This window comes from Heliangelus exortis, chromosome 6 (assembly GCF_036169615.1).
Source record: "Heliangelus exortis chromosome 6, bHelExo1.hap1, whole genome shotgun sequence".
Lineage (NCBI taxonomy): Eukaryota > Metazoa > Chordata > Aves > Apodiformes > Trochilidae > Heliangelus > Heliangelus exortis.
The window spans coordinates 10242819-10266244 of NC_092427.1; the positions used below are offsets into that span (position 1 = coordinate 10242819).

Below are 23426 nucleotides of genomic sequence, written 5' to 3' on the forward strand. Positions count from 1 at the left end.
ACTCAACTGCTGAAAACTAATACCCTGAGAGATAGTTAGCCATTGAAGTTATGTGATTTAGTTCAAACAATTTAATTACTTCTTAGAAACATAACCAGCTTGAAGATGCTGTTAAAAGAATCAGTTAAGAGTGCTTTCTAAATTACACGTTCAGATTTCCTTGTTTTCCTTTATTGCCAAGCTATTTTTTATTAAAACAGAAAAAAGCTGTAAGTCATGAATTCTTTGGAATGAAACTACTGTGCTACATACTGATCCATCACCTGAGGTGTTTCTTGAAACACAAAATATATCTTGTAACTCCAGTATATACCAACTCTCTTTCTAATATTCATTTACTACTGCTTGGGCCAATAGGCTCCAGCACCTCAACCTCCTTCCTGAGCTGAGGGGCCCAGAACTGGACACAGGACTCGAGGTGTGGCCTCACCAGGGCTGAGCACAGGGGCAGAATCCCTTCCCTGGACCTGCTGGCCACGCTGTTCCTGATACAGGCCAGGATGCCATTGGCCTTCTTGGCCACCTGGGCACACTGCTGGCTCATGTTCAGCTTCCTGTCAATCCAGACTCCCAGGTCCCTTTCTGCCTGGCTGCTCTCAGCCACTCTGTGCCCAGCCTGGAGCTCCCCATGGGGTTGTTGTGGCCAAAGTGCAGGACCCGGCACTTGGCCGTGTTGAACCTCATCCCATTGGAATCAGCCCAGCTCTCCAGTCTGTCCAGGTCCCTCTGCAGAGCCCTCCTGCCTTCCAGCTGATCCACACTTCCTCCCAACTTACTGTCATCTGTGAATTTGCTGATTGTGGACTCAATCCCCTCATCTAAATCATTGATGAAAATATTAAGATATTAAACAGAACTGGGCCCAGCACTGATCCCTGGGGGACACCTCACTGGTGAGAGGCTGCCAATTGGATCAGCACCATTCACCTTTCTGGACCCAGCCCTCCAGACAATATCTAACCCAGCACAGAGCACTTCTTCATCTAGTTTAAGATCAAAAGTGGTAGGAGAATCTTTCTATAGTGAAGTCCATGTCCTGTCTCTGTATCTCCTCAGGGGCACAATTACACACCCAACAAAATAAGCAGCAAACTCAGGTCAACAAGAAAATTAAATAAAGCTCCAATTAGAGCAGGCTGACTGTGCTAGCTACTACAGTCATTATATGGCTGGATAATCACAAAGATTCAAAATTCTACCTGAAGGAAGAATAGCCATAACTGCCTCTTTTGAATGATCTGTGTAACTGCAAAAATAACAATAATGGCAAGTCAGACAGGTTTCATCTGAGCACAGCATAAGGAAGTAGGTGCTTAGAAGAGAAATGTTTCCAGAGGCCTCTCCACGTTCCTTTTTGCTGATGATGGAACACTTGCTCATAGAAAGTTCAAGACCTGTGGTACATCTACACTGGCAAAGTAAATACTGCCCTGGTAAGGTCAGAAAAAATGCACTTGAGAGTCAACTTGCAGTCAATGGTGATAGTTTGTATGGAAAAAGGTAGGAAAACATGGCAAGTAAGAAAGGGAAGAATGGTTTTAAAGGAAAAAGGTTGAAGAAGCAATCAAGCAGTGATTAAGCAAAGTTCTGAGATTATAATTGCTCTTCCTCTAAGCTAATTGTATGGTGGGAATATGGCAAGATGATTTCATTAGTGTAGTTAAGGTCAATTCTTTTAATAGCTTAAAAGGTTAATTTGATTTTTTAATTAAAAAAAAAAAGAAATTATACACAGTTTTAAAAGGGGAGATTTTTCAACATAGGTCTTTGAAAATGAAGCCTCTTTCTTTAGTTATCTCTCCTAATCAATAAATATGAAAACTAAGAAAAATTTCACAACTTTATTTGACTTGAAATTAGAACCTCCTTGGGAATCAAATCCTTCCTAGCAACTTCCCATGCTCCTATTTTACAGGAATAAAAAGTGTGAAATAAATAATAAATCCATTACTTTAAGGAATAGTATCTGTTGTTGAAGTTGCCAGAAAAATTTCTGTATTTTCACATCTTTTAAATAGTATTTCTTTCAGCAGCAATGAATAAAGATGAAATGAGAATGACTTGGAGCTTGCTCCAGTGTACCAGTCACCAAATCCTGTCCTGTTTCTACAGGAAGGACAAGTGTGTAAGTTGGTGATTAAACCTGCATGAGCAGCATGCAGTGTGTTGTGCTGGCAGTGCCAGGGTGTCCCAACTTCTGCATTTGATCCAGGCTGTTGCTGAACATCATTGCTCCTGAGCAAGATGACCCACTGAAGGAGTGCCAAGGGATTAATCTTTGTTATTCTGAGACCTCCTGTTGTTGCCATGGTGACTCTTAAGACTAGGTGACTTTGAAAGCTGAAAATAAATTATACCATTTTACACATTAAGCAGTTAAAAGTCAGATCTCAATCTCCAAACAGTACAAACCTAGCATAACTCAAGGGGTTAGATTAACTCCTTGGTAACTCTAGCAGAGTTGTAATAAATTCCAGAGCAATTCCAGTGAAGTATGCTGAATTTATTCATCTTTAAATGAGGCCCCATTTCAAATAGGTGCATAAGCATTGCCTAACTTCAAACACATGGATAGAGCCTCCAAAATCTGCTAGGCTTATGCCAGTGAAAGGAAGCCAAACAGTATCAAGTTGCCATTATGTGCATTTTACTGCTTGTTCTTGAGATACTATGGGCTAACTAGAATTCTGGTGTGATACCAGCTATTCATATGGCACTTCAAAACTTTTATTTTTATAGTCTCATCACCACTGCCACTCAGAAGAATCAAACTTTATTGTTACCTTTTCCATAGCTGTTATTATGAATGCTCAGTAACTCCAAGGCCTTGCATGCCTAATATCTGTTTGAGAAATGATGCCTTTGCCAACCATGGCTTTTGTAACCAGAAATGTAGTTAAAAGGCTCCTGTTTCAAATTGTGCTTTCACAGATACCTTACATCCAAAGTTTATTGTAAATGTTTTGTTTTATCTCACAGCAATAAAATCTGATCTTTTCCATCAAAGTCTTTCAAAATGGCACAAGCCTCATTAGTAAAAGTAACACTGGATGAACTAGAATTTGCAGATATAAGACAGAGAACCTCTTAGTAGAAGACAAATGGATTGTTCTTTTACAAGAGGAGAACTAGAAGCTACACACCATATATGCATTTATGAGCATCACCGTTCAAAGTAGTCGTGCTCTCAGGACACCCACAAACTACTCTCCTACTTAGGAGGTAAAAGGAAAGGGCCTCTAAGCAACAAAAAGTGCACATTTGCCAAGGACACCACTGAATTTCTGGATGGAGGCAGTGGCCAGTGTGGGATTGTCAACTACTGCCCATTGCAATTACATCTGCTCCTCGACCATGTTGTTCTGTGCAGGCTGGCATGAGCAGCCCAACTCCTGGACTCCAACCAGGCCCTCCAGGAAAATTTGGTGTTAGCAATTGCACCAGGGAAGACAGAACAAACACTGAGAATCAGAAGAAAAACAAAACTAAAAATCCCCCCAAACCCACAACAACTCAAGGAGACTTAATCAATCCTAATCCTCCTTAATGAATAAAATGCACACCAAGTCTGATTTAAATTAAAATACCATTTCTTTGTTGCATTCCAAATGATTGCCGAAAATAGATTTCTTTTTCCTTCTATCCCTGGCTCTGTCACAGCAGAGTAATGTCAAGCAAAGGTCTAGTTGAGAAAATACAACAAAATACAAACGAACTTATCCTCAGATTTTTCCTGCTATTATTAATGGTTTATAATAGAACCCAAAACAAACCTCAGCCATTCTCATTTACTGTTTTACCTCCTGATGAAAACTCAGCTCCCCTTTTCACATCTTTCTTCATTATAATTTTGAGTTGGTGACAGTAAGGTATTTTAGAACAGTTTTTTTGGAAGAAGAGAATCACACCTTGTGTGTTTAAATCAGAAACAACACCTTTGGCTCCCATGACATTTTTAATTTCAGAGACATTTATATCTGACTCAGATTTCCTTCCCACCAACATCCACAGCAAAGTTTCAACTGACTTCAGCAAACATGCATTAAAGACCCCACATCTGTAAGGTTAATAGGCAGGGGCTGGTTATTCATCCAGCAGAATCTGAGCCTCTGGACACAGTGTTCTATTTCCCATTTAGCAACTTCTGAGCAAATGTAGATAATATAAAAGCATGCTACAAGCTGCACAGGTTATTGCAGGTAAGTGCTCTCCTAATGTACAGATAAAGCTCTGCTAATGCAGTTCAGTAGCAGTGGAAGGGAACAGAGCTTTACTCTGCTCATTCTCTTTGGTTAAGCATGACAAATTATGCAAGAGTTTTAAGAAATAAGCAAAAAGCAACAAGGATTTCATATCGAAAGTAGACTGGAATTTGAGTGATTTGGTTCAATGCCCAGCACTGCAGCTCAGCAAATGACTCAACTCTCAACTCCCCTGCCTCTGTTCTCATTCCTAAATTGACATTAACCACACTTACAGTCAAAACAGGCAAAGCTGACAAAGAAAGTGTTTGCAGTGAAAGCTGCTTTTTACTTTAAATTTTTGCAGCCTCCAGCAATATGGGGCTCCAAATCTGGATGAGGATTCTAGGAACCTTTTCCAACACAGGAATGTACTGAACTATCATAAATAGTAAATAACATCATGGCCACTGCACAAAAGTGAGAGGGCAATCCACTGGAAGGCAGGGCTCAAAAACAGGGTTAAGCTGCTCCAAATTCACTGTGGTATAAATGCATAATTGCTGAGCATATAGCTATAAATCCTGAAATAACATCACTTTCCCTGTCTGTGTGGTGATAATTAATTCATCTTCAAAAATAATATACCCAGCCAACCAGGTTCTTCAGTATTTAATTCAGCTCAGATGGGTCAGTCATAACAGCCACATCTTTTGAATTGGCTTGAGCCCTGATCAGTGTATCCCACTATCATCAGCCAAGTAATCTGAGGTTTGTTGTTTATTTTGTTTTTTTAAATAAAAGAACTGAGTGGGCAGAGCTACACTCAGTCTGAGGACTGGAAAAGAAAGATAAATATTATACTACTTCAATCCTTTCTCAAGAAGATTTTCTCTTAAAATGCAGTAATAGACAATTGTCCCTGAAGCCAGTAAAAGTTTGTCACTACCATTTTGCTTTTCACCACAACTCCCCTGCGTGGTATGTATGTATTCAGTTGTGCCTGGGTCTGTTTCAAAAGCCAGAAAACTAATGCAGCTGCTATTAAGCATGATTTTTAAATCACTCCCTGCTTTTCCTTTCTAATTGTAGTTATTCCAAATACCACCACATAATTAAAGAGGTCTTTTGAAAAGGAAAAACATGAAGTCCCATTTTCCCATCCATTTAAGAGGGAAAAGCAACCTCATAGACCTATCAGGATTTTGCTGCATAGTGCAACAAAATTAACAAGGGGAATTAAAGCAGAGACAATTATATTTTTAAAACTTTCTTTATTCCCTTGTCTACATTCAACCAAAAAAAGAAGTCCCCATGAAATGAGGTTGTAGGTGTTTTTATGAGCTTCCTGAACATTATATGAAAGCTTCACCTCTGCATAATTTTCATTTTAAGAACAAAAAATCTAACCTCTGTGGTTAAAAACCCCACTAGCTTGCAAAAAGCAGAACATTCATGTTTTGTTCTTTGCAGCAAAGGCAGCCTTGCAGACTGCAGTTGATACCAGTGTACATATCTGAGAAAATGATACAAATACTGAGATGTGTGCATCCACCAGTTTAGAAGAGTGTCAGAAGACTCTTCAATACACAAAAATCCACACACAAAGTCTCCACACAGCTTCTAACACCTACAGATATCCTACAAGCCCATCTGGAAACAGCACTGTAGGAGTTTGTCCAGACAAGACAGTTCCTGCAGCAGGATCCTTGCTCATCAACAGCTTCTGCAATGGCAATCACTACTGAATATCAACTCCCCCTGGATACTCTCTTTTTAGAAGCTTCTCTTACAAAAAATATGAAAAAGCAGCTGTGAAAGGGCTCCAAAGTTAACAGTATGACTAAATGAAGACATTTTAAATATCTCTCATGGCAATGGCCTGAGCACCAAGACCGTTCTCAACTAGGACAGTCTCAGAACTTCATGTCAACTTATAAATCAGGCCACAACTTGAAGTCACATTGCCCTCCCAATCCCCACCCTCTCCCAGAGCTTTCTCCACCTTTCTCCAAGACCTACAGACCTGTACAATAGTCACAATTACTTTATTCTCTGCTCTTAGATATGCCATCCTCTCATGGGCAGCATTGCTGCTCTCTTCATGCAATGATGAGGGGTGCACAGTCTCACATGCTGCTGCTCCAAATTCACTCCTTATATTTTCACAGGCCTATATAACAAAAAAACCCTCATGCCTATCTCCTTTCTACAGATGGCTCTTATGTACTTGTACAGTTCTTCACATCTATGAATATATTATGCTGGTCTAAAACCTGACATGCATTTGGAGAAGAGTGAATATATGATGTGTTGTGGCCCCATCCATCTTCACTCCATGCAAAGAAAAGAGCTGATGCCAACCCTAGTAATGAGGAAATGCAGGATTTAGTCATGTCTGTCTCTTGGGAACAGCACATTCAGTTCAGGGCTCTGGCAGAGCTGCTGGGCATTTTGAGAGCTGTACTTGCCCATTTCCTCTGAGCACTGGCTGAGGTCACACAGCCCCAACCTGCTCCTTCATTAAATGCTGTCATCTAGGATGCAAGTTCCTCAAAAGGGAGTGGGAATACATATGCTTCTCTCACCCTAAGAAAGAACTTCTTTCAACTTAACATTGCTTTCCTTTGGTAAAGTTCCCATTCATCAAGTGTATCGCACTTATCTTTCATTTTCTTGATTAAATGTTTTACTTGATAAAATTTGGCAACTGCTTCTCTAAAAACATTCCAAGTAAGAGAACAATAGACAGACAAATGAAGAACTCATGTTTCTTCCTTAATGCTTGGATTGTTACTAATGTTCCCAGAATATTGTTTCTAAAGGAAATTAAAAAAAAAAAAAAAAAAAGAAAAAAATACCTTCAGCTTAAAAAAACCCAGTGTTGTATTCTTTAAACACTGAACTTCTTTTAGAGCAAGTTTCAAAGCTGTGTGTGGGTGGAGAAGCTATAAATAACCACATTTGTGCATGTTCCTTCTGTACAAGACACAGAAAATGCGCTTTGCATCAGCATAGAAAGATGCTGCTGTGCTCTGCATGAGGCTTCTCAAGGCTGGCAGGTAGATTATTTCTTTTACAGGAATGCTGCTGGTGTTCCTGTTTGTGAGTCTTTTCTCCAACACTCAGAAATCACAGCTGGCACTTAGCTGCAATGTGATGAATTGCCAATAGAACTTACTGGATCTGTGAGTCTCTATCAATGGAAATAATTCAGAAATATCTTCTTACCTAGGTTATTCCTGCCCATAGCACTAGTTAGAACAGTGATTTTGCTCCTTCTGAGGCTCCTATGCTTTCCCCAGGTCTCACTCTCATCCCACATTTGTCCTTTCACATCAGTTTTATAGGGTGCAACTGCTGGGTCAGCAAGGGCAGGGGCCAGGTCTGGCTTCTCCCCTCCCCTGCCATTCTGGGCTGTTTGTCTGGACATGATCAGAATTTTCTGCAAGAATATCCCAGGTGTCTCAGCACTCAAGAGGATGGGCAAGAACATTGTCCCAAGCAAAGTGGGCACTGAAGGAAAGGCAAGCTGAAAAGCTCTTGATTTTTCCTCAACAAGGCCATGTGCAAGGTCCTGAACCTGGGTCACGGCAACCCCAAGCACAAATATAGGTTAGGCAGAGAATGGATTAACAATAGCCCTGAAGAAAAAGACTTGGGGGTGTTGGTTGATGAGAAGTTCAACATGAGCTGGCAATGTGCACTTGCAGCCCAGAAAGCCAACTGCAACCTGGGCTGCATCTAAAGAAGTGTGGCCAGCAGGTCAAGGGAGGTGATTCTCCCTCTCTAACTCTGCTCCTGTTAGACCCCCACCTGGAAAACTGCTGATTGACCAGGATATTAACTAAAGTGCTGTTTTAGGTTACTGTTGGGAGCAGACAACTTAATCATCTCGGTTTAACAAGGTTTATAATCACAGCACACAGCAAAGACAGGTTGAGTAAGAGAAAAAATCCCAACTGGGACCAATGGTACATAGTCTCATCCCAGTAACAGGAAAACTCACCAGTATGGTACAATGCTTAAACTCTTAACATGGTACAACTCTTAAGCAACTTTGCCAGGGTCAGAGCCTCTTAGGCATCACGACAACATCAGGGGAAACATAATCTTCCCTCCATGGGACTCTGACTTGATTTGAGGCTAGAAAGTGCAAAACATGTGGGAAGGGAGAAATAGTAGAACAACAATAAAAGAAGTGCCCTGAATGCCAGAAGATGTTAATCTTCATCAGGGACTGTTCCAGGTTCTCATCTTTGTCTGTTAAATAAAAAGCCTGATTTATCAAACATTTTATCTCCCAGTCAAGACACTGTGCCAGGCTTTGTTCAGGGAGAATGGAGAGCAGCACAAGGCTGCATCTGACCTCCTGGCAGGGCTTCTCTGCCTATGGGTTCTGCCCAGCGATTCCAACCTGCACCACAGCATTTCTCCTGCTGCAGGACCACTGCAGCATCTCTTCTGCTTGCACTGCCTGTCTCTCAATCACTGCTCAGGGCAAACCAGCTGCACTTGACACAAGGTGCCCCAGGGCAGAGAAGTCACAGCTCAGTACTGGATATAAAGGGAAAGGACTAAGTTGTTGCTGTGTGTGAGAAGCTCTGCATGGAGCACATGGACCCCACACTGAGTTGGGCACTCGGCATGCAAGACACAGCAGAGCTGCAATAAAAGGCCCAGGACATTTGCATCACTGTGTAATCTACCCATAACTGCATGGCTTATTTCTGATTTCACAGCAGAAATGTGTGAGGGTTTTGAAGGGTGAAAGGCCAACGACCTTACAGATTCACCAAAGAAGGCCACGCATAATGGCAGTAAGAAGCTGTTTGTTGGGAAGCAAACAAATGGATGCTGAGCCCCAAGTAGGCTCAGCAGGCTGGTAGAGACAATGAAATAAACTTGAATATATGTGCAAGCAGAACTATACTTATGAAAACCCCTTTCAACAAAACTACCTTGAATGGTTCAAGAGAGAAGAGGAGTCACCTGAAAGACTCCAGGAGGGAGAGTCATGGGCAGAGAGGCAGAAGCAGTCGAAGACTTCCCTTAAAAGCAACTTTTCATTAAAAAGTTCAGTTTCTCCTAAAGAGAAGTCTTCTGGGAAAAATGAGTTCCTTTCTTAGGTTTTTCTCATAGCTTGGTGGCCCCCAGAATACAGCATCCCTCATCCTGGACTTCCTTGTCTTCTGGTTTCCTGATACCTCATGCAATTTGAAAACCTGAGGAGGTAAACAAGCAGAAACAATACCAAAAAAAAAAAACTTTTTTATTGTTTAAAGTTCCTTTTTTGTTGGAGCAAGAGGAAAATTATTTTAAAAAGTTTAGTTTTGTGGTTCCCTCTCCCCAGCTCTTCCTCCTTATTTGGGAAGGGAAAGGTCTCAAGGTCAGAATGTTTTGTATGTTGCTGAAGCCAAAAATACAAATAATTTTCTCCATCCCTCAACCTAAGTCTTATCCAAAAAATCCAAAAGGCAGGAAAAAAACAAGTAAAGAACTATCAAAACAAAGAGAGGAGAAAGGTAAAAGACCAACAGACAGGCCTGAAATGTTTGTTTTGCATGTTTTTACATTTGAAGGACATTTTTGTTAAGAAGGAACTGTAGCGTAACATAAAAGAAAGTTCATAGAGTTCAACCAGCTCTGTCTAAATATTCCTGAAGGGTCACCCCAGCTTAGGCAATACCTTCTAGAACTACAATCCAAAGACTACAACTTCAAAAAACAAGCAAGATGTTTTGTCTAAGAGTTCCCTATGAGGAATATGAAGAAAAAAAAAAAAAAAAAGAAAGCTGCTTAAAAGTTTCCTGTGATCTAAACCACAGCGTGTAGTCCTAAACAATGAACAACCTCTTCCAAGGACAGAAATACCACCACTTTTCTGTCAGGCTGGTTAGGTAGGGCAGCTACTGAAATAAAGCACACTCAACTAGAGATGCTTACAGAGCAAAGAGCAGCTGCAGAGCCCAGCTGTATGGAGCAGAGCTGGTAAAAGTAGTTTCTGGCACGGAGAAAGGTAGAGGTGCTAGAAGGAGAGCTGCTGGGAATGACCAGCATGGAGAGGAGCAGCTAGCAGGAACCAGATTAGCCCAACCTAAATTGGACCTTGATACCCAGCAAGACATGAGAATCTCAAATCATGAGTGCAATTCATTAGCAAAGGGGGAAAGTAACCAGCTGGCTGAGCAGTTGCTCTGTGGGGTAGATGACAGTGAAATTGTTAGTGTTATACTTCAGGAAGTAGCTATCATTCGCCTCTTTGCTGTCTGGATAGGTTTTTTCTCACTTTAATGAAAATGTCTTTTGCTGGCCATCAGTCAAAAGCAATATGAAAGAGGAGTGATAACCCTGACTGACAGGCAGGATCATGAAAAAGCTAGGAGGCCACGCAAGGGGATAATTGGGAGGAAAGATCAAGGGAAATAAATGGAGTAGAAAAGAGCAACTATTTTGGATTCCTAAACCAATGCCTAAAATAGCATATTTTTTTCTTAGCATAACAGACCCTTATTTCATTTGTAGATAGTCCCAAAAATCCTGTAAGACCTTTTCATAAGGGGTAAAGCTGGAGTAGCAATGACTTTGAGGGCTGAGAGCAGGGATTTGTGAATCAGACCTTCTGATATCAAGAGTTGTAGTCAGGAAGATTTGACCTTTGGCAAATCACTCAACACCCACCTTTGAGAAAACCCATAATCCTGAGATGAAAGAAAGCACAATAAAGAAGAAGTACTACTGTTACTGTTACTTCTTAAAGTTACAGAAGAGAAAGCCTCGCAGCATTCCAGCCTATGTTTATTCAACAATCTTATTTTTCTCCATGTCCTTGGTAACGATTACTCATTCTAGCAACTGCTTTTAAAAAATGTACATATTTCTGGAGAAAACTCTATTTCTCCTCCTCCACCACTGCAGCCCTACTATTTTTGTGGGCCTAATCAGTAACAGACAAGCCTGATTCTTTCCCCTCCTTTGCAACAACAATGAGAGCCAACGATGCCTTTCGGAAACAATAAACTACACATCATATATTCAGGGATGCTGACATGCAAACAGTCCTGGGATGGAAACAGATGAGAATATGCTATATAAGGAGGATAATTCTGCTTAAGCATAACAGCAAATTTCAGCAGTTTGCCTAGGACTGACTTCTTCAGTTTTGCTGCAAAACACACTCTGGACCAGAAAGCCACTGAGTGGCCTGGCATGATAGCAAGAGGTGCTCTACACCACACAGGACTGGGCTTTTGCATCCTAATACATCTCACTCAACACTGAGTAAAAACTAAAGGGCTTGTAGGAAGACACTATCTTATTATTATTTCCCCAAGAGTCAACAGTAAGAGAGCACAGTATCCAAGGTGCAATTCAGATTTTAGGCAGACTGAGTCATTCTCTGAAGGTGCCAGTGTCTCTCTTGACTATAAAAGGAGACTTTGCACTAGGCTCCTGACTTGGATGATTCAGTTACACTCCTAAAAACAGGCAGGATAAATCCAGGCCATGGTTAGTTGCATCTACCTACAGAGAACAAAGTGTATATTTATATCACCTTCTCCATTTCTTTATATTATGAATTATGTCTTCTTTATCCTCTCTGATGTAAGATCCAAAACCTCAGAGTCATTAAGATTTCAGAGGGTTTTCAGGAGGCCTTAGAGGTTCCTAAGCTCTTAGTGAGAACCCAAAGATTTGCATCCCAGAACGTAGCAAAGCAGACCATCTGGAAGACAAAAAGTTCCAGCTGAATATAACAAAAAACTTCTTTACTTTGAGGGTGGCAGTGCACTGGAACAGGCTGCCCAGAGAGGTTGTGGAGCTTCCTCTAGAAATATTCAAACCCCACCTGGATGCAATTCTGTGTAACCTGCTCTAGGTAAAGCAGCTTTAGCAGTAGATTGGACTACATGATCTCCAGAGGTCCCTTCCAACCCCTACCACCCTGTGATTCTGTGAAAGGCCTAGGCCTTGAGGGACAAACAGCACTCTAAACAAAACAAAACAAAAAAAAACAAACCAAACCAAAACTTTTGGGGGCACAAATTCCATTTTTTTTTTTTTTTTTTTTTTTTTTCCAGTTCCTCTTTTCACTTCAGTAGGTTCAGAGATCAAGGTGGCTGGTTCAGTTTTCTTGGGATCCTATTTCACAAGACAGCTGTGGAGCTCATCAAAGTATTCCTGCACTGCTTCTGCACCAATGCTAAGTAAACTTCAGTTGGTAACTGAAGCTGGCCCCTGAAGTTTGATATCCCTAGCACTACTGCTCTGTGCAAATTAAAAAGTGATCATTATTATTTTTTAATCAGTAACTCTTTAAAAGGACAAAGAACAATTGTCTTATTGGCTTAATAGCTATATAGAGGTAAAGAAAGACACAAAGGTTGTTTCCAGATAATTTCAAGTTACACTTTAAATCAAATTATGAGGAAGACAGAGTATTCTTAATCACCAACCCTTAAGGAATTTCCAGAATAAATACAATCAAATGAAAATGTAATAAGTCAAACCTGTAGTTCTTTATGAAGAGTTTTGGCACAAAAAAATACAACATAAACACTGCTCTATATTTAAAAAGCACTGCTGGAAGACAGAGCTCCCTCTCTTTCACATGAGTTGGAGGTATTTAAAGCAATTAACTTCTTAGGCTGATAGCCTGAGATCTCTCTGAGGTGTTCTTATACCATACACTGATCACTGGGAGTGCCTGGACAGAAACACAGAGCCGAGCTCTATGCCAATAACCATTGTCTGAACATTTATTTTTTTTTTTACCAAAGTGCAGTGTATGTCCACTCCCTTTTGGGAAGCTATGCTGTGGCCCTTCAAAGGGCAGATTTCTATGCCAAAGTCACTAATAAAGAGGAAAAATGCATGTTCTTTCTTTCAGATGTGTTTTTTATCTAACAATCCTACCCTCTTCGGTTTGGAAAACCCTAAGAAAATTATCTATACATGCTCCATGTCTCTGCAAGCTCAAGGAACTGGAGAAACACCCATACAAAATCACTAGACACTGAAGAAATACATGGGCAATTCCATGGCTGTGCAGAGTGCTCTCATTTTACTGCTCTCTCTGCTGCTACTAGAGCTCAGAGACATCTATATAGCCAGTAGAAATAATCTGAAACTTCTGCATAATCTCATATTCCTGGGGTTTCAAATTAAGGAATTATAGTCCCTTTTTAGGAGTTAAAATAAGCAACTAAGTCACTCAGCAGCCCCTGTGTTATTTAAATGGCCATTAATTAATTTTGTAATATCTTCAGGATACTGATCAGCACAAATATACCACCATTTTACTTTCAAATCAGTGTCAGTGTTGGTTACTTGTTAGTGCTCTTCAGAAGATGAGTGGGGCCACAGATCTCTTCATTGCTCAGGCTTGCACTCACATCACCTGAAAACGTGCCACTTCCTTTGGCAAGAACAAAAGAAATTGAATGAAAATTCCTTTGAAGTAGTTGCCAAGATGTTTTGTTTCAGACTTTGACAAAGAATGAATGGGAAAAAACAAATAAAAATTCCTCTTACTTTAAATGCACCATCCTTTTCTGCATAAATAATAATGCAGACAACTACTAAGAGGCTGTTAGGGATGTAATAGGGATTTAGAAACACATGCACATACTAAGTTAGCCCTATAGAGCTATATAGGTAAAAAATTATGGTCAATGCAGAAAAAAGTGGTAGGGTCAATGAGAAATATGTGGTGAGACACTTCTATAGTAAACTAGGTGACACTTGGGCCTCAACAATTGCTGGAAGAATGGGGTTAGTGAAACAGAGGTATTTATCTCTCAGTCATGGATAAGAAAAAGCTGCTTTCTCTCCTGTTATGTCCTATTAGGAGAAGGTTATTAACTAGTTTCACCAGCACTGACTACCAAGTTCCTCTTTCATTAATTTTTGGGACCATACAACCATAGTTAAGTTTCTATTCATATCAGGTATTACTTCAACCTCTTGGCTAGTAAAGTCACATATACCTCCTAAGCTCAGAGAAAGTCCAGCAGTAATATTGTGAAAATGTAAACATATAACTATACAAGATTAATTGTGTCTCTTTCCTTGATAAATTTACTGAAGGGGATGTGAAAATTCTCTAGGATGTTTTGAATTGTAATGTTTTAATTACTGATCTGTCAGTGGTAACTATTTACAGGCTAAATCTGCTCAGATGGTGCATAGAGCATGTGATGTATTTTTGTAGGATGCTGGGGCTGAAGTCATACCGTAGTAAATATAATCTTGACTTTATTATAGTGCTCTTTTTCCTTAGCTATTGTCTACAAATAAATCTTTTCGTTTACGAGACCCAGTGAAGGTATTATTGTAAACAAAACATAAAAAAAAAAAAGATATATAGTCTGATTTCTCTGCCTTTGAAACAATGAAAACCTGGGAAGCTACAGTATTTTGGAGAACCCTTCATTACTTCAAAATGATCAAAACAACTGAGTCTATGCGTGCATGCAGGGGGAGGATATACAGACCTAAATCTTTAGAATCTAGTGTGAGAGCTAAATGAATCATGAACTGTGCTGAGTATATGAGCATTCTTCTGCAAATGGACTATGTAGATCACATGCATCACGTGAGGTGTTCAGTATTCTCAGATAGTGCAAAGAGACAGAGAGATGTTCCCAGACATTTTTCCATACAAGTGATGTCAGAATCCTGCCCCGATCTGTTTTCTTGGCCAGTAAAAGCCAGATACTTTACAAGTTAAAGTGCTTGTTATGAAAAAAGACAGCCTTTCCTCTGCAATACTTTGCAGTCTCCCACAACAGTGGCAGCTGGTAAATGTAAATGATATCAGTATGCCCACATGGCCTTTTTATCCATCACCAGAGGCAGATAACCACACAAGGAAACCAAAGCTATGTCCATTAATGTATTTGGGCATGGAGCCAAGAGAGCACATATCCACACATTTAGAGAAATCCAGGTGAGCCTGACACTGGTCTAGCTTGACCTTCCCAGTAAGAAGCAGGATTTGAGACATCACTACAGCTGGCATGGCAACACTCTTAACTTTCATAGTGCATTCCTACCCTCTCACCAGTATGCATTTGTTAGTCTCATCTCGCTGTTTACCACTGGTCTTCATCTGACAGGAGGGGCTGTTTCATTTTGCCATGCAGAGCCAACCCAGCTAACACAAGGGTTTGTACATAGCCAAGAAACTCCACCCGTGCACAGGGTACCTCCATATTCACCTGTTTTCCAGCTCTTCCTTTACAGGCAACCATCACAGCCAGAGTGAAGCAAAGAGGCAGCAGCACCAGCAGTGCCCCTGAGAGAATCTTATGAATCTGTAGAGAAAAAGGCTGCTTGTGTTAGGCTCCATGTTGGCATCTATGTATGGAAATGATGGAAAGACTGAGAATTTCTATGAGAAATTCTGCCTGCAGAATAAGAGTTGCAGTTTGACTATTCTGCCAAGGAAGTGTTTTAAAATACCAAATTCAAGCTTTGCACAGACCGTTTCAATAATGCTTCTGATGGGTCTCCCTTTTTCTCCGACTTTCATGGCACGCTTCAGGTTTCACAGCTTCACTTGAATGAGTTTATGAACTGAGAAAATTTGGGAAAAATTCTTGCCCATAGGAAACAAAGGGGATGGAAGAGGTGATGGGGTAAAGAACAGCATTATGAACAGATATTTTTAAGGTTGCTTGGTAACAACTGCTCATGGTACAATCTTTATGCTGCCCTTGCTGTTTCATGTTGATGTTCAGGATGTAACACTGGAAAACAGTGGAAGTTGAAGCTAATATGAGAACAATTTCTAATCTCAAGAGAAATGGAAATGGTGTCAATTTGCTGGTAAACAGACTGCAGAAGGGTATGACCCAGAGCTGAGAAGGGCAAAAAAGAAAAACTACTAAAAATGGGCTGAAGCATCTGCAGCAATTGCAGAATATCAGTATGAATGTCAAAGGGATTTTTTTTCCTCCCTTGCAGGGCAGAATCTCAGAACCTCCTCCACTGCTATGTTTTAAAAGGGTCAAACAGCACAGCTCTTCTCTATCTGAAAAGATTGAGCTTTTCTAAAAACAACTGAAGCAATGAAGTATTTTACACACTCAGCAAGCCAACATTTTTATAATGATCCTAAATACTTTTGGTGTTAAAAGAGTTCCTTGTCAGTTCCTGCCTGTGTAGAGCCTCATAACAGTTCACAAATTGTCTTATCTGTTATTCCTCTTGTGTGAATGGCAATCCATTTCCTGGGAAGGCTGCAAACTCAGCTTTATACCATGTATTTTCTTTCATTCTTTAAAACTTTCATAACTCATTGTCCTCAGCACACCATTATTTATCTTGGATAACATGTGAAAATTAATGTAACAGTATTACACATAGATGTAATAGCAAATAAGGTAAAACATCTGATGGTCTGAGGTAGTGATAACTTGTAATCACATTTTATAGCACAGCATTTCCTTCGTTAATATTGTAACTTGGCAAACCACAGTGTTTATTTCAACTTTTTTTTTCCTCAAGTACAACTTGTATTTTCATTTTGACATGACTGTAAGGATGCATGACTTTCTATCGCAGAATCAAAATTACCCATGTATCTTTTAAGTCATCCTTTTCCACGTTTTCAGGTTTTGTGCACTTCAAACTGAAACCCAGATAGAATCAAAAGCATTTCCCTGACAGTGAGAAGCTATCTGAGAACACAGCCCTCACCTGCTATTAATGCACACAGTGTGTACTCCAGCCTTGCAAATAGTGCAGAATATACCAGGAATGATATGACCAAGCTCAGTTCAACATAGCTTAACCTTCACATCTGGCCTGAAAGGCACACCCTTGACCTACATAAAGCCTTCATCCATCTAACCAGTTCTGTAAGACTTCCCTAAGAGCACTTGCTATTGCATGCCTAAATACTTGATCCCCCTAGCAAGACTACACTGGAGTAGGTAGGTAAGGAATAACTGTCTCCAAAGATTCATAAGAACCTCTTCTCAGAGATGTATCTTTACCAAAAGCTATTAATGCCACTAATGGTAGACTGTGAGGATGCAAAATATACCTGGTGTGTATTAACATATATATATATATATTAACAATATACCTGGTGCGTATTACCTGTGTGTATTAACACACACAACACAGCAAAACCTGCCCATATTCACATCTGCTTTTAAGAGAAGATTGATGCAGAACAGCTGATGTGAAGACAAAGGTACAGATGAACAAGCAAGGGAGCAGAAGTTCTGACAGAGATCATCTTTCACCAGAATTTTCAGTGCACTGACCAACAGCTGGAGAGGGTGAGCCATGGGCCATCCTGACACAGAAAATTTCATCTGTGAGAACAAGCTTAATTTTGAGCTGGTAGAAAGGGAAGAGGGAGCATCTTTGTTGGAGAAATTACACTGTCACACTGTCTAGAAAACAGGAAAGTCTAATAAACTTGAGGCTCTACTGTCAGGATTTGTTCTCCCGCTCCTTTTCTTTTTAGACTTAAACCAGGAAGAACTTAGTTAAAGGCAATAAAATTTTGAGAAGGCAACAAATTACTGTAGAAAAATGTCACGTATTATTAGTGACTACATACAGGTGGACAGCTTCCCCTGTCAATTGATGGGTATTTAAAAAAATAAGCAAAATAGGAATTGCACAATAGATATACACGAGGTGATTATAAAAAACAAAACAAAACCAAAAAACCCCATCATCATCAAGATCCTTCTCCTCAGAGAATCTAGACTTAATATTTCTGTTTAGCTGATAATTTCATTTATGATTTACAAAGCATTTATCTTGAATAGTACAGATGTTTATTGAACAGAATGATTCATCTCTTCCTCTCCACTTTCTAAGCAGGACAAAGAGATGCCTCCATTAAGTGTGTGCTGGGACAGAAATGTCTGTCATTAAGTTGTTGCTACAGATAATAGCTACTCATTAGAAGAAAAAAATCAGAAAGATTGCTGCCAACAGAACTCACAAAGAGTGATGCTCTCCAAAGTGACTGTACCCCAGTGACTCTTCTTGTTTCTTTTCCTCTCACCAAAAGTTGCAGTAAGTACAAAAGACCTGTTCCTTTTTAAAATCAGTGACACAGCCTCATTGCCTTACATATGTGGGAAGTAAAAGCCTGAATGGGTTACATGAATACAGCCCATAAACACTTTTACTGTTTTCAGAAGATGTAAGAAAGGAAGTTTTGGGTTGGAAGGAATGAACAAAAATCCTAGGGGATAAAGAATACCTAAGATCACATGGATACTTATTGACATTATAAACCACAACTGGAAAAAGTATAAAAACATCAAAATTTACAAGCCTTCATTTTGGGGTTTTCAACAGCAAAACTGTATTAAGATAATACGTCAAACTTCACACAGTTTGCAGAGAGTTTTCCCACTGAATTCCAAGTACATGCTCTATTTAATATATAGCTCATGAATTTCATTACCATGCAGTATGTTTGCTGATACATAATGAAAATTAATTTGCTTAAATCAAACATCTGCTAGACACCCTCCCAATTTTAGTTATATATATGGCATGAATATTTGTGTGGCTTTATAGGAAAAACTGAGCAGGTAGAAGTTCTGGCAAAACTGCCAAAGAAATAGTCATGCACATTTGCAAAGGATATTTACAGCTGCAGTTCTGTCTGTGCTGGTGCCCTTGGACTACAGCACTAACAAGACCACAAATTTGCATGTTGAATAAAAGTTGACTGTCTGCTGTCCTTGTTGGTTCATGTCTATTCTACATGTGACAGCTTTGTTGCTCTGTCTCCACCTCATTTTTCACTTGGAGGAAGGCAATGACATAAAGAACCCTAGGGACATTAGAATGCTCCATAAACATGATTAGAGCATTCAGCCTCTTCATTTAAAGCAACTACCATATTGCTACCAACATCTGCTTCAGGCTGTAATTGGGCCCTTAAACAAACCACACAACACTAAGTGAGCAGGGTCCTCTCACACTGTTGATCCTGTTCCTGGTGTTTGGCAGCTACCAACACAGCATCTCCTACTTACTGCCAGTGACACTGTTGTGCTGCCATCCCAATGGGTTCTTTTGGGAGAGACTGGAGCCTGAGTGCTCAGAGGTGACCCTATATAATATAAACTGTATATCTGAAGGGGGGCTCTGAACATTGGGGTATGCACTTCATATGAGGCAGAAAACTCATAGCATAGGTATGTGGACTTTGAGTGATAATGATGTCAAAGACCATCTAAAACTAGCACTAAAAAGTCTGAATCTGTATTTCCACCATGTAGCAAGGTGAAAAACACCACAATTAACTGCTTTTTACACTTGAAATTCTTCATGCTGTTAAACATCATTTTCTCCAGAAGAGCAGAGTACCTACAGCTACTTGTGCACTTGTGAAAAATTAACTACTAAAAATAGTGTTAAATTCTTGCGGGGAATAGACTGGTTAATGATCAATGTACTAACTGATGATTTCCAACATGAAACCAAGGGATACTGAAAGGAACATTAGGACCTTAGCATATTTCTAGCATAGCCAGATCTGCACATTGAAACCATGGTTATGGCAATAGCCTCTAGGTGAGTCACCAAAAGGTCTTTTTGGCTGCCAAGAAAGGACCATTTTTTGTCTCCCTTAGTAATGGTATTACCTGTTGAACATCCTGCTGGAAAACACAGAGCTGCAGCCTTTGATGCAGCCGAACTTTTCTGTGTTGCCAGATGCTCTCCAGGCGCCGCTGGTGATGCAGGACCTCATGTACCACATCCAGCACCTGGTGAACAGCCTTGGAGTAGTTTGCAGTGGCAGTGAGGGATTCAGAATTCCCAGGGCTCAAGGGACGCTGTAGGACATCCAGCAAGGCTTTTCCATCCTGGCTCACCTGAGTGAAAAAAAAAAAAAAAAAAAAGTCTTCTTCACTGCACTGATGCTTAAACAACCAATAATCAGAAGAGAACAGTCTAGCTGATTCTTTTTCTCCTGTGTGGTTCCCTTATTTTAGTCAAAAAAAAAAAAAAAAAAAAAAAAAAAGAAAAAGAAGAAAAAAAAAGACTCATGACATCTTTTTTTGACTTGTACTTAAACATTCAGGACTTGCCATCATTTCCTAGTGGCCCTGCTGTGTCACTCAGCAGGAGCACAAATATTGCCTTGCTGGGACTGCACACACAGAGACAGAGACCCCAAGAGCATATCACGTTCTGACACTCAGGCACTGAAGATTCTTGACATACACTAGTTGATGACAGGTGGCATTTGCAACAGCAGCCCTATTTGTGTGAGGAGGTGGCATTTTAAGAAAACCACAGATGGCAGAGTCATTCATATTCTGTATGATAAGAGAGAGTCCTTTCTTTGTAGGATTACTAAGTATGCATACAGTTTGAGAAGTGCAGCATTCAGAACCTGTATTTCATTCAGTGGCAGTGAAAAAGAGATTAGTATCTGCAAGTGATTCTTCTCTTCCCCAGGGACAGCTCAGGGGACCTATAGCCTCCATTTTCAGTGGGCTACAAAGTTTGTTGGCAAATGGAAAGCCCTGTGCACGTGCAATCTTAGAACATATGAAAATACATTTTCAGATGCAGAGGCATTTGTGCATTAAAAAACCCAGAATGCCACATTTTTTAATACCAGATTTTTTCCTGGAGCATTTTCATATGACAGAGGCAAAATGAAAAATGGAACCATGAAAACCAAACTGCTACTAAGAAGACTGCAGTCTGCAACTGAAAAATGTTTCAAAAAGATCTTTTCACTGAACCAGTGCATGCACAAAGTTAAATTATTTTGTTCAACAGAAATGCTAAACAAGGACACTACTAGAATACCTTTCCTCTTCCAAGCCCACTTTTCTCTTTCCCCTCTGAAACAAACTGCAGTGAAAATGACAATATTTTCTGAAAAGTTTTTATTTCTATGCAGTCACAAACACCATTTCTACTAGAGAATGGCTTAGCAAATTTTTTTCACCCACTTTGAATTTTAAAGATCAAAGTTAAAAGACATCTCAAGGATTCCCAAGTCTCATTTATTTCTATATTATATGTTTCTTCTTCAAGTGTTGCAAATACCCTTTAATACTCAAACCTGAGTCTTGTGGCAAGCCCTGCCACATCCCAGCCTGGTGAAGCAGTGTGCTGTCTGGTGCATTTCCAGAGAAATGTAGAAAGCCTTTGAGATTTATACTGGCATAAGTGGGAGTCAAATCTCATATTATTATGTGATGATTAGGTGGGCTTAGGCAGATCCTCAGAGATTTTTAAGATATGCAGGGTGATTTGGAATTAGATCAGGAGTTAACTGGAAAGTCCACAGGGAGTGTCTTTCCAGCCTTAAATTCAGTAGCTGCTGAAGACCAGCTGGAATAATTTGCATGTGCTGGAGCCTGCTGGGGTTACAGAGAGAAAATCTGTACTCACCAACAGCACTGGATAGTGGTGATGTGGGAGAGATTTTAGGAGGAAAAACTGAGGCCCAAGTGTTACCTTGGCAACACTATGGAGGTGGCAATAGCTGCTAGGATGGAAGAAGCAGCTTCTAGACAGGGAAGGAGACAAGGCATACTACAACCTATTTTATCTGTGGGAAGATAATCAGCAACAATTTCATCACTGGGAAGAGAAAAGCAAGGCTATGTACACAACTGAGAGCATCTTATTAGACCAGAAACTCACTTCTTGCACTTTCCATTGTGAATTCACCACGTTCCTATTGCTGGCCTTTGGGCTTACACTTAGGTTTAAATCTGTTCCTTGGTGATTTTACAATGCTTTTAATATAGTCCCTGCTGATTTAGACTGATAGAAATCACAGCAGAATCAGGACTTACAGTAACATAAGTTTCAAAAGTTTACCAGTAAGAGATATGTGACTGCACAGACAAAATGACAGACATGTTTTACTTGGGAAAACTTTCCTGGAACCTTTGTGCAGTACTATTGATCTATTTCTACCTATACCATCTCCCAAGTGCAGACTCTGTGTGTCTTTTTTTGCCTCCCAAAGCTATAATCCTGCAATTTTTCCACTCTGAAGGGTCAGATCCTTGGGTGAAACATTCTGTGTCCTAATCATGACTGATCAAAACATCAGCCATTTTACAAAGAAATCACCTATTGCAGAATAATTTTCACCTGTTCTCTAGCTAAAAATTCTCAGATTACAGTTTATGGTTTTTCCCTGATGGGTGTAGCCTTCCAGTTATTCTCTGCACAGCCAGATATAAATATCAGACCTCAGGTGGTTGTGTTACCCTGCTAATAATCAGTAATGCAAATCAGAAGCTATTGGAAGTGTTCTGCTCTCCAACTTCCATGCCTGTCTGGTCATGCTGGAGTAAATATATAGCAAGCAGCACAGTGACAAAACAGGTAACCAGTAGTGCTCAGGATTCACAGGTATTATGTACATATTCCAAGACTGCCTGTCTTCTGCAGCTCTCAGGTTTTTTGGCTTTAAAAGTTCCTTTTATGAAACTATTTGTATTGTGAATATTATTTCATTCCCAAACAATGGGCACAGAAGGTTTGTGCTCACAGAATTCACTAATTAACAGATTCCAGATTGGAAGGGAAAAGTTTCACAAATGGAGAAGGTACCTACTGTGCTCATTCAGTCATTTCCATGTTCTCCTTATAACTGCAAAATACATCACCAAATCTCTTTTCTTGTGAATCGTTTGAATTTTTCAAGGACTGTGCAAGACAAGCATCAACAACTCAGCTTAGCATCACTTAATTTATGTCTCACAATGTATTTTTAAGAAGTATTGCAAAGGTCTTAAACTGTACCCAGCATTACTTGCAGCAAGTCCCTGTAAGGTAGGTGCCAGTGCTGCACTTGCCAAAGCAAATCCCACAATTTCTCTCTTATTTTGAAAAGTACAGAATTGCTGTTGGACTCTCTGTGAAGGTTCAACTCAAGACCTGACACAACACACAGATGCACTCGTGTCATATGGTGGTATTCCTGCATTTTGACTTCATAATAGGAGGAGAGTTAAGATGGACAATACAAAAATGCTTCTGTAAGAAGTTATGTGACCTTGGGTGAACCAAAAAATTGATTTTGTTGTGCTAGGGGAATAATCTTCATGGCTGCCATATACAATGTTAGGGAATAAGTGAAAATCTGTAGATAGATCCGAAAGGGGGTCAGAAAAAACCCAAGGCCTTGCAAGTGGTTAGACTAATGGTGGCATCTGTGGAAAAGCTATAATTTGCATTAGGAAAAATAAATTGGTCTTTAGAGCAAAT

General features: G+C 40.0%; 1 protein-coding gene across 24 annotated transcripts in view; it reads right to left on the reverse strand.

Annotated features, from left to right (window-relative positions):
- Positions 1-23426, reverse strand: part of KALRN (kalirin RhoGEF kinase) — a 495003-nt gene that overhangs the window by 231973 nt on the left and 239604 nt on the right. For all 24 annotated transcript variants that reach the window (XR_011726469.1, XR_011726470.1, XR_011726471.1 and 21 more), the window contains one exon: positions 19820-20050. Coding sequence is in view for 21 of the 24 variants with exons in the window: in XM_071746600.1 (XP_071602701.1) it covers positions 19820-20050 (231 nt within the window). In the remaining 3 variants the exon portion in view is untranslated. The remainder of the gene's footprint in view (positions 1-19819; positions 20051-23426) is intronic.